Below are 14,632 nucleotides of genomic sequence, written 5' to 3'. Positions count from 1 at the left end.
GGGCCGCTGCACAGAAACTCTGAAGGACTATATGAAAACACTCCAAAAGAACTCCTCTTCTTTCAGCCAAAGCCAAGCAAACCCAAAGCCCCACAGCAGTTCTGGAAATGTCCATGCACTGACCTGTAAAACACACACACCACAAGACCTAAACAAGCTCCTGTCCTGCCCTCCTCCTGCCTCTGTCCAACACCTCACATGCTGACCCTAGTAGCAACAGTCCACACTGTAAAGGAACAGTTCACCACTGCTCTAACCAAATGTAAATATTTCTGCAGAAGGTGACATTCTCTCCTGCAGAATCAGTGTAGTCTAAGGGGTGTGTAAACACAGAGGAGGAAGGGGAAAACTGCTGGGCTGCAGCTCTGGGCATGGAAGCAGCAGCATGGGCAGATCCCCAGAGCCAGCTTTGGGAGCAAGGGCAGAAAGGGATCTTTGTCCTTATCAAGGCACAACTCAGCAAAACTGAGCTAACTGGGATAGCTAAATCAGCCTTCCCTCTCAAACTGCCAAATAACCATTTGGAGGTTTAGACTTTTTTACCAAAAATGTGCTGCAGAAAACCTTCCTGTGTTGGCTTTGGTCTTTAACCCTCTGAAGAGAGTCTGGCTCTCTTGCAACAGCCAAAGCAGAGTCCCCCTGCCCTGGGAGGGCTGGGATCTGCTCCCACAGCTCTACCAACTATCCCACACACATTAGCTTCCATTTGTCTCACCATGAGGACAACCATTCACACAGACGCTTCAGTTTATCTGAATTCAGTTTTGTCCTTTCTTAAAGCATTTTAATAGCATGCAAATCACAACCATTATTTCCAAGATTAATGTTTCCCCTTTATAGCATGACCTTACCTAGCACGGCTGTTCTGCTTCTGCCACTTCATTAGCAAACAGCGTTTTGAAGCCATTTACACTGAACACTCCCAACTACAGCATACAATTTCTCATATAAATTATTTTAAATGTATTTCATTAATCTCAGAGGAAGGAGGTTAACTCCGAGCAGCAAAAAGAACAAAACCCAAAATCTTTGTGTAATTTCAGTTATGGCATTATCAATATTGGATGTGTTTCAGAAAAGGGAAAATAAGCATGAGATGCATAGCAATTCAGACCCACCACCAGCACAGCTCCCCTGAACTACCAGAACCTTCCATCACGGTAATTTCTTGTAAAAAATGACTGAGCTGAGAATGATTATTTTGTGTTTCGACACAACAGAAAGAGCTCATTTCCTCTGAACTATTTTTTTTAAAAAATCCAATTATTTACCAGTTGCAGTAAACGATGTTGAACACTGATGTAGCACCAAGACTGGACAGAACTTTTATGAATTCAAACAAGATCATGATGTATTAGTATTTGAAAGTTATACTGACACTTGTTTTAGGATTCCTCCTGGAGATAATATGGAAAAGATATGTTCTTTTAACACTTGTTATGGTAATTAACCATCACTGGAATCTGGTATGTGGAAACCAGTCTCCCTTGATGGGAATGAGCCCCAGACATGTGTGCACAACAGGGTGGGAAAATACCGGCTTCCATGTAGGCCAGATCCTAAATCACACTGCTGAGTTCACTCTGATTCCAAAAGACAACAAAGAAACTGGGTACTGCAAGGTATCAGAGCCAGGAACTGCCTAAGAATCTTCCAGCCAAAGGGATTTCTTCTCCAATGTAAGGCAATTGTGCTTTATCCAAATTTCTCCAGACAAACAGTGTAACTCAGAAGCTCACAAACACAAACCATACAGAATAGGTCTTTAAAAGGGCAAACCCGCATTTTAACAGATTGCTGCACTTTACAAATACCCACTCAGGTTTTTTTCTGTGTTGTTTTTTCAGTTCAGGACTGTGGTACCAACTAAATCAAGAGCTACCTGAACCTCAGTGTAAGATCAGCATGGAATGGTCCCTTCCTGCACCTGCTCTTTCTGGGACACACCACAGTCCCAGGGCACTGATACATTTCTGTACTTCTGTAAAATTCTTCACATTTTAGGCGGGTGAGTAATTCAAACTACACCTGAGGGGTATGAAGGCAAGCTCATACTCAAGAGTGGCTAAGTTTGGCAAAAGTTTAATTCACCTGCTTTCTTACCCAGCCCCTAAAATGGTCTCTGTTCACCAAGAATCACACATAGGTACATCCACAAAAACAAGACTTCTCTGTAGACCAACCTTCTCACCAAAGACCTGACTTTTGCAATCTAAAGCCAAATTATGAGGGGTATGGGACACTCCCAATGCTATTAACCACAGGAAAGAAGACCCAGATGAGGAAAATTGCTCCTAATTCTGTCTCTGTGCAATGCTAGTGCAGATCAGCCACGTCGAGGAGAAGCTGTGCAACTTCTCCTCCAGTTTGTAGCTGTGGAAATGCTTCTCTTTGGAAAGACTCAATTCACAATGCCCTCCACAGTGAGAAAAACCTCCCTAAATCATGCATGGCTGTGTGTCAGTCTTAACACATAGCAGTTTTCACCAGGAATTCACTGCACTTTGTTCTTGTGAATCACCAAGGGTTGGAAAATGCATTAAGCCAACATTTGGCCTTCAGAAAATGTTCTTGTAGCTCCAGTCTACAGAGAACCATTTTGCTTCCCTGTGCCATCCATTTTGCAGGAACACCCCTGTGGATGCTCATTAACAGCCCGGGAGTGGCAGAGTGTCTGAACTCCCAGTGGCACCAGCTGATAATTTTGTTTATTTAACTAGGATTAATTTGTAAGGTGACAGAGTTGAGAAAGCCACAGACAGACAACTCACACTCAATACAGCTGTAAGGTTTCTTGTTATCACCACACAGATACTGCCCAAGACTTATTTAAAAATGAAGTATTCGTAAGTCTTACTTGGCAGCATAATCCTACTTATAATTAAATAGGAAGGGAGCTTTGTTTGGTTTGGTTTCAGAAATAAGCTACTGTATTAAAAACCTCAGACAGATATTTGGATGCACTTGCCAACTTTCTTGCACATCCACAGCAGATAAAGCAAAAGAAACAAGTCTCCTTTCTCCCTGATGCTTTGGAAAAATGCTACCACAGATTTAACATGAATATACTGATATCACTACCCTGGAAATCCATCATTTTCTGCTGCTTTGTAGTTCACAGGGGCCCCTGGCTATTTCAATTTGCTCCCACTCACTCCCTTACCTGTTACTGAATTTTAAGTCCTGCTCTCATATTCCTAATAAAATGTCTGCCAGTAATACTGGTTGAGGTCTCTTTGCAGGACATCTGTGTCCTCATAAGGTCCCAGTGGCACAGCCAAGCCTTGGGACACGCACAGACCAAAACATCTCACAGCTCCATCAGGAGATCCCAAAATCCCCATTTATATGCAGATGATAACAAGCATATCAAACCTTTGCAACTAATTAAAACCTGACAGCTTTTCCAAACGGCTGTTTACAAGCTAAGGGATGTAATGACAAATCTCCAAGCTGCATTCCAATAGACCAGGAATATTTTAATCATTTGTTCTAAACAGTTGCAGAAAGATGCATCTGCTGTGACATTTGCACTTAAGCCTGTTGATCCTACATTTGAAGCTTGAGGGTATTGCACTACCATCAGATCTCTCCACACTACTGCTCAAATATGTACTTTAATATTTATGAAATATTTCTAGATGGAGATTATGGCTCCAAAGCAAAGACTAGTATGGTTCAGTTATTAAATACCTTTACATTTTCCAGTGAAAAATTTTGAAATTCTTTCCAGACTGAGTGTTCATGACAGGCTAAATGGAGCATTCCTTATTTTTATGGATAGCAACATTTTATTTATTATTATTTTATTAGTATTGCACTAGGGCTTTTCCAAGATTTTGTGATCTTGGTGCAAGTCAAAGGACAACATGTGGACCTGCAAGGTAACAAACAGATAATATTGGAAATTGATAGGCAGTATCAACATCTTAGCATGGTTATAAGTGCCTCTAAAATAACATTGTCATCCCACCAATTTTTAAATTTTGTGCCAGTCAGTGCAAAAATGCCATTTGTCACATTCAGGTGAGGTTTATCTCGAGTGACAGGGCGTGGGGGATTGTGACAGCCATGGCTGGACGTGCTGTCCCAGCTGCACCCTCAGCTCATTAACATCATTAGTTGTGAAAGCAAGAATAAGACATCCCTGCCCTGGATTACTTGGCAGCAACACTGGTCATACCAAAAGGGGCAAAGGAAAGAAAAGTGTGCATGTACACAGGTTTATTCAAAAGCAGCAGCAGCATCTAAAGCACAGCTTTACCAATGATTTCTGGTGTTTTCAGGAACTCAAATATCACGTATTTAATTGAGTAGTGCCTAGCTTTTCGAATTTAAATGTCAGGTTTTAAAATCGCAGTTGTAAGATGCCTCTGCGCTTCTTAAAACATGGAATTTCTTGCTACAGGCTTTGCACTGCGAACTTTGGCAAACAAAAAGAAGATGTGGGCTTTATAAATATGACAAAGAAAAGTATAAAACCAACCAGCTCAGAAAGCTAACTGAAACAGTCAGCAAGCAGGGGGAAAAATAAATTAAATCTTTCTGGCAATGATTCATAGTGAAAACCTTGGAAAAAACCCTGTGCTTTCTGCCATGCCCTGAATGTTAGTAAATAGTGATTTCAACAAGCTGTCCAGGCAGAGCTATGTTACACAGTGAATGACATGCTGCTGCAACGGTCCCAGTTCCCCAAGCATTAGAGGTTGTGAATAAAGTCACCAGTTCGGGCCAGTGGAGGGTCCAAGGAAAAGCCCCCTCACTCTCAGGGCCCGCAGCTCCCACGCTCCCGGCAGCATTTAAACAGCTTTCATTTCTGCATGAGCACTGGCCAAATAGCACACACAGAAAGTCATCTTAACTTTCCTTAATAAACTAAAACTCAGCCTAGAGAAAGTGTTTATGGAACTCAATCATTCTTATGAAGAGGAAAAAAGCAGTTATGTAAAAGAACAAACACATTTGGGGCGGATGTTTGTGGCTGTCGCTGTTCTCCCCAAGGTGAGTGGGAAGAAGGTGAGCCGCATGCACATTCCATTTTTATTTCTTTTTGGCAGAAATAGAACACTGCTTTGGCGTGATTTACATTTTCTAATTTAGCATCAAGGTTGTTGAAGGGAAAGCAGCGTGCATTTATATCAGCAGACAAAAATAACAGCAACAGCAGCGTTTGAGATGGGCAGAGTGGCAGCAGCAGGTGTGCGGCTGTCCTGTGCCGTCCATGGACAAGGCTGGCTTTTCCAGGGAACGGGCTGAGTGCACAGGAAGGAAAATCCCAATAGATCTGCCATTTCCCACAGGCAGTCTAATCAGGGTGTTATAAACACAACAGAGATGTCAGTCCTACGACTCTCAGTGCCATGGAGTGCACAGCAACAGAGGCAAACACCTCAGTCCAGAAAGCTCTGACAATTCAGATGGAATTGCACATCCTCATTTCCCCCCAGAATCACCTCATCTTCGGTTAAATAATTACTTGGACTTTCCTTGCTGGTTTTCCTTTTAGTTCCTGAGCCCACCTAGTTCAGGAGATGCTGCTTGTCCTCTGTAGATGTGTTAGAAGCCAGCAAACCTTCCACAGCAGCTTTTGGGTTACAACTGAGGTAGGTCCAAAATCACCTCACTCAAGCATTTCGAGAAAAGCCACCAAATACAGAGAGGCTGGTGCTGATATTAAAATAGTAGTTGGGATCTTGGCAAATTTCTGACATTCAAACATCTGAATTATTTTTTTTCTGTAGAGCTTGCTTGTTAAAGTGAGAAAACTTGGGGCGGGGGAGCCACGAGATTTTTTAAAATTGGGGATTACTCTCTAAACACATCCTGGCATGAGAGTGATTCTATCATTCATAATTTCATCTCCTACAGGTTTCACAGTATATGTTATTTAAAGAAATTCATTTCCTGCTGAATGATTTATGAGAGAAAACAGGATGCTGAGGGAAAACAGACTGATCAAACGCATCAGAAGTTTTCAATATGAGCATATACCATTAGATTATTTCCTTCTCCCTGTCAACTAATCCTGATATTTCTTCTCGCTAGTAAAACCACATATATGGTTGCTTAAGATTTTAGTTTCCATAGAAACTGTTATTGGCTAAAGTAAATACAAGATGATAAGAAGTGTGACTTCCCTAGTCCTGTGAGCATGTTTGCAGCTGCCAAATTTTCACCACCTGACCATTTATTTTTCAGTACTTACTGGTGCCTGACATTTTTAGCTACGGCTCCCTTTAAAGAGCAGGGACACTTTTGAGAGGTACTTCCATGCTTTCCAAAAAGCATGTGAGTATTCATAGCTATTCCTATGCCTCCTTGAATAAAAGCACATTTTGTGTTATTTATTTTGCAGACCTCGTCACTGAACTTTACAAGGGAAAAGATGTCTCTGTCTGCACATAAAACCAAAGCTTGAGAGAATACTACCAGGTAATATACAAATAAAGGGAAATAAAACATGGCTCCATCACAACTAATGATTTTCTCCTGTCCCCAAAACTCCTCTCACTCCCTTTTCCTACCTGATTCTAATACAAACTAAAAAAGCAAAGTCCTGATAATCACTTTATAATTCTCTCACTTCTTTATCAATTTCATTTTACTTTGAACGGAGACACTTTTTCCTAACATACACCATTAATGTGTCTTTTCTTGTTCCCTTCAGAACACGACTTTCATTTTTCTTCTCATGTAGAGCTCTGCTGTAGTGCTCTGTGCTGCCTGAGATTTTGCCTTTCTCCCAAGGAATCAGCCTTTGCATGTATATTGCATTGAGATGGAAAACTCTGTTACCATTTCTGAAAATAGCAGCTGAAGACAGAAGGAGCCATCTTTGACAATGTGCAAAAAGAAGGCAATGCTGGAGTTTCTCAGGATCTCAAGGTCATTTGAGTAGACTGCTTCTCATCTCCCAAGCATCAAGTGCTTTGGTCCCCACTAAAAATTCCCTTCTACATCATTAAAACCCAAGTTCCTGCCCCTGTGGCAACAGCACTGCTCAGGGGCAGCCACAGATTCATTACAGTACCCAAAAATGTGTTCTCAGCTCATTGCTTGTGCTGCATTAATGTGAGGACTGTTGGGTGAGAGCTGCACTTCTGTGCCTTCCAGTGAACTTTTGAGTCTAAACATTGAGGGGATGGAGAACGCAACCACAGCAGCTGGGTGAGAAACCCAGAAGATGCAAAAACCATGCAAAAACAATCACAAAATATATGGGACTGGACTTACGGAAAAATACTATGAAAATTGAATATTAACCAAAAGAAGAGAAACGGTAAAATCTTTTGTGCTTCTCAGTCCTTTTTCAGCAATGAAGAATACTCAGGCAGTGCACTGAAGGCAGCACGAGAACAGACTGAGTTTTGGAAACCAGGACTGCCTACAGCCCTCTAAAATCACTTCTCTCTGGCAATCTTGTGTAGCAGCACACCTCACACGATCTGGTAGCTTAATGTGGGTGAAACTAATGACACTGAAAGTTAGCTTACTATAAAAATAAAAAGGAATTACTCTTTTTTATTTAATGGGGAAGTCAAGGCTTATTAAAAAAAAAAGACATTTCTATCAAAATGCAGCAGTAGATCAGAAATATGTCAAATGAGGTTTAAAGATCCCCATTAAGTTTGTAACGACAACCCATGGGTGAAGTCTACTCTTAGAATTCTGAAAATAGATATAAAAATTTGCATAAACTGGCATAAGTTCCCTAATATAAAAATTGTACAAAACCATGGGCAGAAGGTGGGGTGGTGGGCTGATGCAGAGAAAATCACCTCAGTCTCTCAGTTTACAGTTAAAAGCAGGGGGTGCTCCCGCCTGGAAGCAGAGCTGTGGAAAAGAGCCCCCAAAAAGCTTTGGTGAGTATCCTCCATTCCCTGTGCTCCCTCTCTCTTCAGCCAAAATCCCACGAGTTTTACTGGAAACCTCTGTGCAATCCCAGCTGCCACTGCCTGACTTGGAAGCGAGCCTTCCAAAGCTGAGCTTTAGATCCTCTGTGGAAATGAGACACGCAGGGCTCTGTAACGCCGCTCACCCGCAGCCCACGCTCCTCGGCTCAGCCCCACGCCACGGACCAGAGCACAACTGCAGAGTGGCCTCAAAAGCAGCCTTTTATTTCACACCCTTCACAAAGTGCCATCAAGAGCCAGCCCAGGTGCTGCTTAGCTCTGCCCACACGCAAATCAATGACAAAAAGCAAGCTCATTCACACAGGTGGTGCATTTCATCACCCCGAGGGCCGGCATTTGCTCCTACCCTTCATTTAATGCCACTGCTGTCAAATCTGTAATGTGCTCTAACAAAACCAGCCTTTATATAACCCAATAAATAAAAGTCACCAAGGCAATAGCTGTGCATAAATTTTAGCTAAAAACATTTTGTTAGAACATGAACGTCCTCTGAAAAGCGGGTAGCATTTTAAAATAATGTTCTAGACATTGTTAATACTTTACTGCTATTCATCATAGAACCATTAATCATGGTGAACTCATTTGGTATTAATGTGGATGTCATAAAATACTTCTATTGCATTTCAATTATAACTCAGCCTTTAAAATGCTGCCAACTCTACACGGAGAGCTTTGAAAACCAAATATGAATAGTCTGTTCAGAGATAACTACAACTGCTTTCTGGCACAGGAAAACAACCTTTCCCATTCCTAATTGCCCTGGGGAGGCTGAGGGGCCGTGCCTGCGCCCAGGGCTGCAAGGGAGAAAGATCATCCAGACCCAGGAATATTCCTGCCCCAAGATGAGAGTAGGAGAAACATTCTTTTGGTCTGTTCAACCAGGGCTAAGCAGCAGCAAGGCCAAGCTTTCCAGCCCCCGGGGAGATTTCATTTTTTCCTGTCACTCCTGGGATTCCCTGAGGCGCTCCCTTGCTTCCGGAGCTGAGTGCTTGGGTTTTCCCTCTGATGTGCTGTGTGTGCCCAAACAAAAACACCAGAGAGAACTTATATCTACAGCCTGCTGTGTGCAGAGACTGTAAATGAGTGCACAATACATCAGGGCAAGCCCAAAGGGAGCTGATATCCCGACCTACCTGACAGCAGTTTAAAAAAATCCCTAAATCCTCCTTCTTGGCTCAGGAGGCACTGAAAGAGGAAAATCACCAGCACCACGTACAAAATGGACTCAAACAAGTATGAGCTCCCCACCTTTGGGGAAGTCAAGAACTTGTGTAAGTGTACCTTGACAAACCAGGATTTCTGCTCCTGCATTGCCAGCAGAGCTTCCAGATGGATTTTACATACCGAATCCAAAGACAACAGCTCAACAACCCCAACACTTCTCAACAAAACAGGAACAAATAAAATGCAACATATTTCTTTTTAGCTGTGGGAGCTTGTTTTCTTCTTTTTAATTCTTGCATGTAATTCCCTTTCTTTTTTATCTAGGTCATCAATGTAACAGGGAAGCGCGCAGCAAGAATTCCTACCTTGGGAGCTCTGGCATGTTTTCCGCATCTGGCATCTTTGACAAGGCTGATATCCAGCAGCTCAGTCTCCTAGAAGGAAAAATTACAACACAAGTAATTATTACATTATTCAAGAAGCCTTGTTGTGTTATCAGTGTCCCACTTCCCACATCTGCTCGTCCAAACTGAGATCAGCTTCTAGGAGAGCTCAGATGCACTCAGGCAATTCCAACAGCAGTAGCGTGCAGGTCTCCTAGGATATCCAGATTATATAGAAGCCATAAGAGTCAAGCTGATTTCCTGGATCACTAAATAGCAGCTGCTGTGCTTTCGGTTTAATCCTTTTAATACAATTTTAGCATTTTGATGCTTGTCACAGTGTGACAAAAGGCAGTGCCACAAACACAAAACCCTGCCTCTGCAATAGAAAACCTGCTTTGTTATCACCGGGATACTTTGAAAAGTGCCCATAAACCCCAAGAAGTGTTATATCTATAATGCTAAGGAGGTTCAACAACTTTAGTAACTGCTGCTCAGTAAAACACATGCACTTTTTGACAGGCATTTCATAGCTTGTGCTACTCTTGAGTTATGGATTATACAACAAAGCTGGCAGCTTCTGTTGGGCAAATTCTTGCCCTCCCCTACACACAAGTAACATGAAGAATCCCCTTTCCCTGATGTGAGCATTTGGAAGGAGGATGGATGCTGGAGCAGTGCAATTCCCAGCTGCCAGCAGCAATCTGAAATACTACAGCAGGAGTGTGACCACGCTGCAGGGAGAGCCACACCACGTCCAAGCATTTCAGCCTGCCAGAGTCAGAACTGCAAATGCTGTGCAGGGAACTTGAAATCTTTGTGCTGGACAAAGACACTACTCCTTTTCTTTTCAATTCTAAGGAGAAAAGAAAAAAATACATTGATGGACATGTTATTTTGCCAAGGGTTACTTGGGATCCTGATTTGTTTTTCATTTTAAGGAACCCATTCATGCTCAGCTCTTGCAGATCTTTGTTTTCTACTAAGACAAACTCTACAAACAAATTTTCATGTGACCGTACATCATATTTCTCTCTGTTCCCCCTAGCAATCCTAATTCCCTTCTGTTCTGGTACTTGCTGAACTCCACGAGCACTCTTCTCCTCGTTGTGGAGTCTGTTTTGAGGAAACTTGCACTTTCAAGTGCTCTCACTTGTCTGAAAGAGGACAAGGGTATCAAAACTTAGATTAGAAAGAAGCATTGGCAGGGTGATAAAAGGTAAAAATAACCCAAACTCCACCAATACTAAGGGAATATGGACACACACCTGCACTGTCAGAAGAGTGTTTAACTTTAAATAAAAACAATTTACAATTAAGCACACTGGACAGCTTTGAGTCCTTTGAACTTTGAGTTAATCCATGTGGCCATTAAGATCCTGGTGAGAATGAAAACAGTGGGATATGGCAGAGCTACGTATGAGTTTATCACTCTCAGAGCAAGAACTCAGGTGGGAAACAGAAGTTATTTTTACAACACCACATGATACCCACACCTCAAAGTGGTCTCAAGCCCATGGTGAAATGTTCTACAGAAGCTCCAGGCACACGGAGATCATGTCACAAAAATCAGATTTCCCCAACTGAAAGGACTAACAAACACTAAAAATAAAGGCTTTAACAGCAAACACATGAGGGAACTAAAATATGCTGAAGAAAAACAGATCTTCACAGAGATGCTGAACCACACAGAGTGGATTTCAAAAGCTTTTTCTTTGTCTGGTATTTTGTTTTTTTTAAAAAGAGAACAACGAACAATTAGTAATTTAGTCACTTATGAAAGTGCAACTAGACCTCCCGTAACACAAACACAAAAACACCCTTTTAAGCAGAATAGCACACATTAAAGAGAGACACAAAAAAAGAAAAGACAATGACCAGCACTCCCAAGGACCTGAACAACCTGCCCTGGTCTGCATCCTCCCAGATGGAGGAGGATGAGCAGGGTTGGTTTGGAGTTTTCACTACTGTTTTTGAGCTGCTTGCAGGCCACCAAGCCACATACAGAAAATGTGACAACCTGAGGACCCAAGAACTGGCAAGGGCAATCTAAGAGTAAGGGAGAAGTGGAGTTTTGTGGAGCTACTTGGCTTAGAGCTGTAGGAAAGGCTGATCCTGAACATTCACCTCATGGCCTTCCTGCCCTGTTACCTCTCTGGCAGAGAGCACAGGGTTTGTAATCCTATCCCCAGAATGCTTTATATCCCTATTTGACAATATAATTTAATATAAGTAGATGAGAGCAGGACCTGCATCCATGGAAGTGCCTCTGCAGGCAGCGTTCAGTGGAGTCTCGATAAATCAAAATTCATAAAGGGCCATTTCTTGCTACTTTGGTTCAAAAAACCCTCCTGGAATTCCCTCACCCCAGGCAGTTGCTTTCATCTTTTAAACAACTAATTAAGAGGGCAGAGATCAACTTCCTTGCAAGTCAGAGGAAATACAATTTCCAATTTCCCTATTGCAAAACGCGGGGGGATTCTTGTAAAGCGAAAACACACTTGAGCAGTGGCCAAAGAAATGCCCCATTTCCTGTGCAGCAAAACAGTCCAAGCCCTCTTCCACCTAAATAAACAGAAGCTTTGTTAATGACTTCCTCCATCCAGGCTTGGAAAATGCACTCTGTGTTGCAGGGGGCATAGAAGTCATAGCACCTGGGAAGGAAAGAAAAAAATCCAAACCCTCTGCAAGTCGAACTTTTCCCTGTTTAGAGATCTTCAGCCATTGCTGCTGGGACATAATCCTGCAATTGGGTACCATCTCTTAATGGAAATGGTATACCCCTCCAAACACTCATAATACAAAAACTCCGGAACAGTGAATTATTAATCCTACCATGTTTGTTTTCAATTAGCAGCCGAGACAGAGATGCATTCAGAGAGGGCTGCATTGTGCAATCTCACTTTTATGGGTGAGCACACACTCACAAAAGCAACCAGGATTGTGCAACCTTCAGTGTCTGCTTAAGCACTTGTAATTAGGCCCATCTGAATTTAATACAATAACAGCCATTTATACCAGGCGAGGATCTGGCTCCCTTCTATTTTAAACTGCCCAAAATGATGCCAACCGAGTCATGGTGCCTTGGGCACGTGCTTGTGACATAACCCCAGCTACAAAGCAGGAATCCTGCTGGATAGCACTGGAGAGCTCTGCTGGAGAGCCAGCAGCAGCAGGGCAGGCTGAGAGCAGGATCAACTACAGAACCTCCCAAAACTGTGTCAAGGAGACCCAGCGAGAGCAGGTGTGCCTTGCATCAGCTGCACGGGTTAGCCCAGGGAGCCAATTGCTCTATAGACATCCCTAACAAAAATAATTCCACTCTTCTGCAGGCATTCATGGCTGAGGAGTCGTGTATTGCTCTGACCTCAACAGCTCAACCTCTGTTTTCACGGCCCTTCTGGCTGGCTGTTCTTTTTTTCCCAAGGCATGGCACAGCTCTCAGCCAGTGCCACTTGGGGAGAAGGTCTAACCAATTAAACTCTGTAAATTCATTTTCCACTTAGCTGGAAAACCTGTGGCTTCACAGTTTCAAATCTGAGGAAGAAACTGTGTGCCTGAAAGCTTATCTAATTTTTCTAGATGTTACCAGTCAGTCTGCTGGAAAACACAAGACTGCCTACCAAGTGTGCTTGATACACTGCTAGCAAAATAAACTTTGGAAAGCTAAGGCAGTTTTCTAAACAAGCACCATTTAGTGTTACTAGACGGCAACATCTGGTCAAAGTTTTCAAAGGGGTAAAGCCAATTTGCTGAAACAAACTTCAAACAGAGAGTCAAACACCACTTTCTATTGGGAATAGCTAATCAAAATGAAATGGTACTTTAATATTGAAAGGTGGTTTTATCATTCTCTGAACACAAAAGCACCGAATATCTCTGGAAGAAAAAACGTTTGCAGTTCTGTGCTATACTTACTTTTATTCAGCATTTTAAAAAAATGTTATTTTAAATCAAATCATGTGACTACTGTCCTAACAACATGTCAAAAGGAAAACATTAAGAACAGCACTTGAATCTGATGAGGAACAATTACAGAATCACAGAATCATTTAGGTTGGAAAAGACTCTGAGAGCACTGAGTCCAACCTTTGACCAAATACCACCATGGCACCAAGTGCTATATCCAGTCTTTCCTTAGGTACCTGCAGGGATGGTGACTCCACCACCTCCCTGGGCAGCCCATTCCAATGTCCCATCACCCCGTCTGTGAAGAATTTGCAAGTCATGAAGAATTGCAAGCTGTGCTAGAGGAGTACCTTAGGCCCTAGGTTTAGAGTAAACACGTATGGAAACTCATCAATTTACAGCCATTTATGGAATATACCTCACTCAGGTTTTAGGGATGTTGACAGTGAGCCATCAGCCCCACTCCGATGAAATTCTCCACGTGAGAGTGGACGTTTAGTGCCAGTTCCAAAAGGGTGCTTGCAGAGCTAGGGAATGTCATATATCGTTCCCCTGTTCAGAACATACTATTTTCCTTATTATCATTAAGAATAAATTGAATGAAACACGGCAATTTGTCTCCTCATCCCAAAGGAGAACCGTGGAGGACTGGTGAGACTGATTTAACAGAAACCTGCACTGACAGTGACAAGCAGGAACAGCAAGGTTGTCAATGACTGTAACTGGAGCTGTGCTAAGGTAGTCCTGAGCCTCCCCAAAAGTCCAATTATGTAATTCATGAGCTGCATCCCACTCGAGAGAGACAGTCCCTGAAGAAGCTGTCTCCATGCTTCCTCCTGGCAGCACACAATTCAATTATCAGGCATCAAAATTATGGGCTGTGTCAATAAGGCAGCAGCAGAGCAGCACGTACACCTCAAATCAACAGAACTCTCCTCAACAACAGCAAAGCCTTTGCCTGCACAGTTGTCCTTCCCAAGTTCAAAGTGATTTGTTACCTTCCCACATGCTCTTCTCAAAGAAAAAAATTGAAAGTTATATTATTAATGCTAAACTCGCCAACCAGACCTCCTTCTAGCTCCTTGCAGGTGATGGAGAAAGCAACAGTAAGGCACTCAGATGATGGAACAAAGGATCTTACTCCTAGAGTAGCCACTGACTTCTCGAGGGTCAATTAAACACACAAAATTTTAACTTGGTCAAAGCGGCTTTTGAATTCTCTGCGTTCTAAATATCTATTACAAAATCCAAAGCCCAAAACAA

At 42.4% G+C, this 14,632-nt stretch overlaps 1 protein-coding gene across 4 annotated transcripts in view; it reads right to left on the bottom strand.

The window, feature by feature from the left end:
* Positions 1 to 14,632, bottom strand: part of PLCB1 (phospholipase C beta 1) — a 337,353-nt gene that overhangs the window by 231,677 nt on the left and 91,044 nt on the right. For all 4 annotated transcript variants that reach the window (XM_063391476.1, XM_063391478.1, XM_063391479.1 and 1 more), the window contains exon 3: positions 9,443 to 9,511. In XM_063391476.1, coding sequence (XP_063247546.1) covers positions 9,443 to 9,511 — 69 coding nt within the window. The remainder of the gene's footprint in view (positions 1 to 9,442; positions 9,512 to 14,632) is intronic.

The sequence above is a fragment of the Prinia subflava genome, chromosome 2 (genome assembly GCF_021018805.1).
Source record: "Prinia subflava isolate CZ2003 ecotype Zambia chromosome 2, Cam_Psub_1.2, whole genome shotgun sequence".
Taxonomy (NCBI): Eukaryota; Metazoa; Chordata; class Aves; order Passeriformes; family Cisticolidae; genus Prinia; species Prinia subflava.
This window is presented reverse-complemented; position numbering and strand designations above follow the sequence as displayed.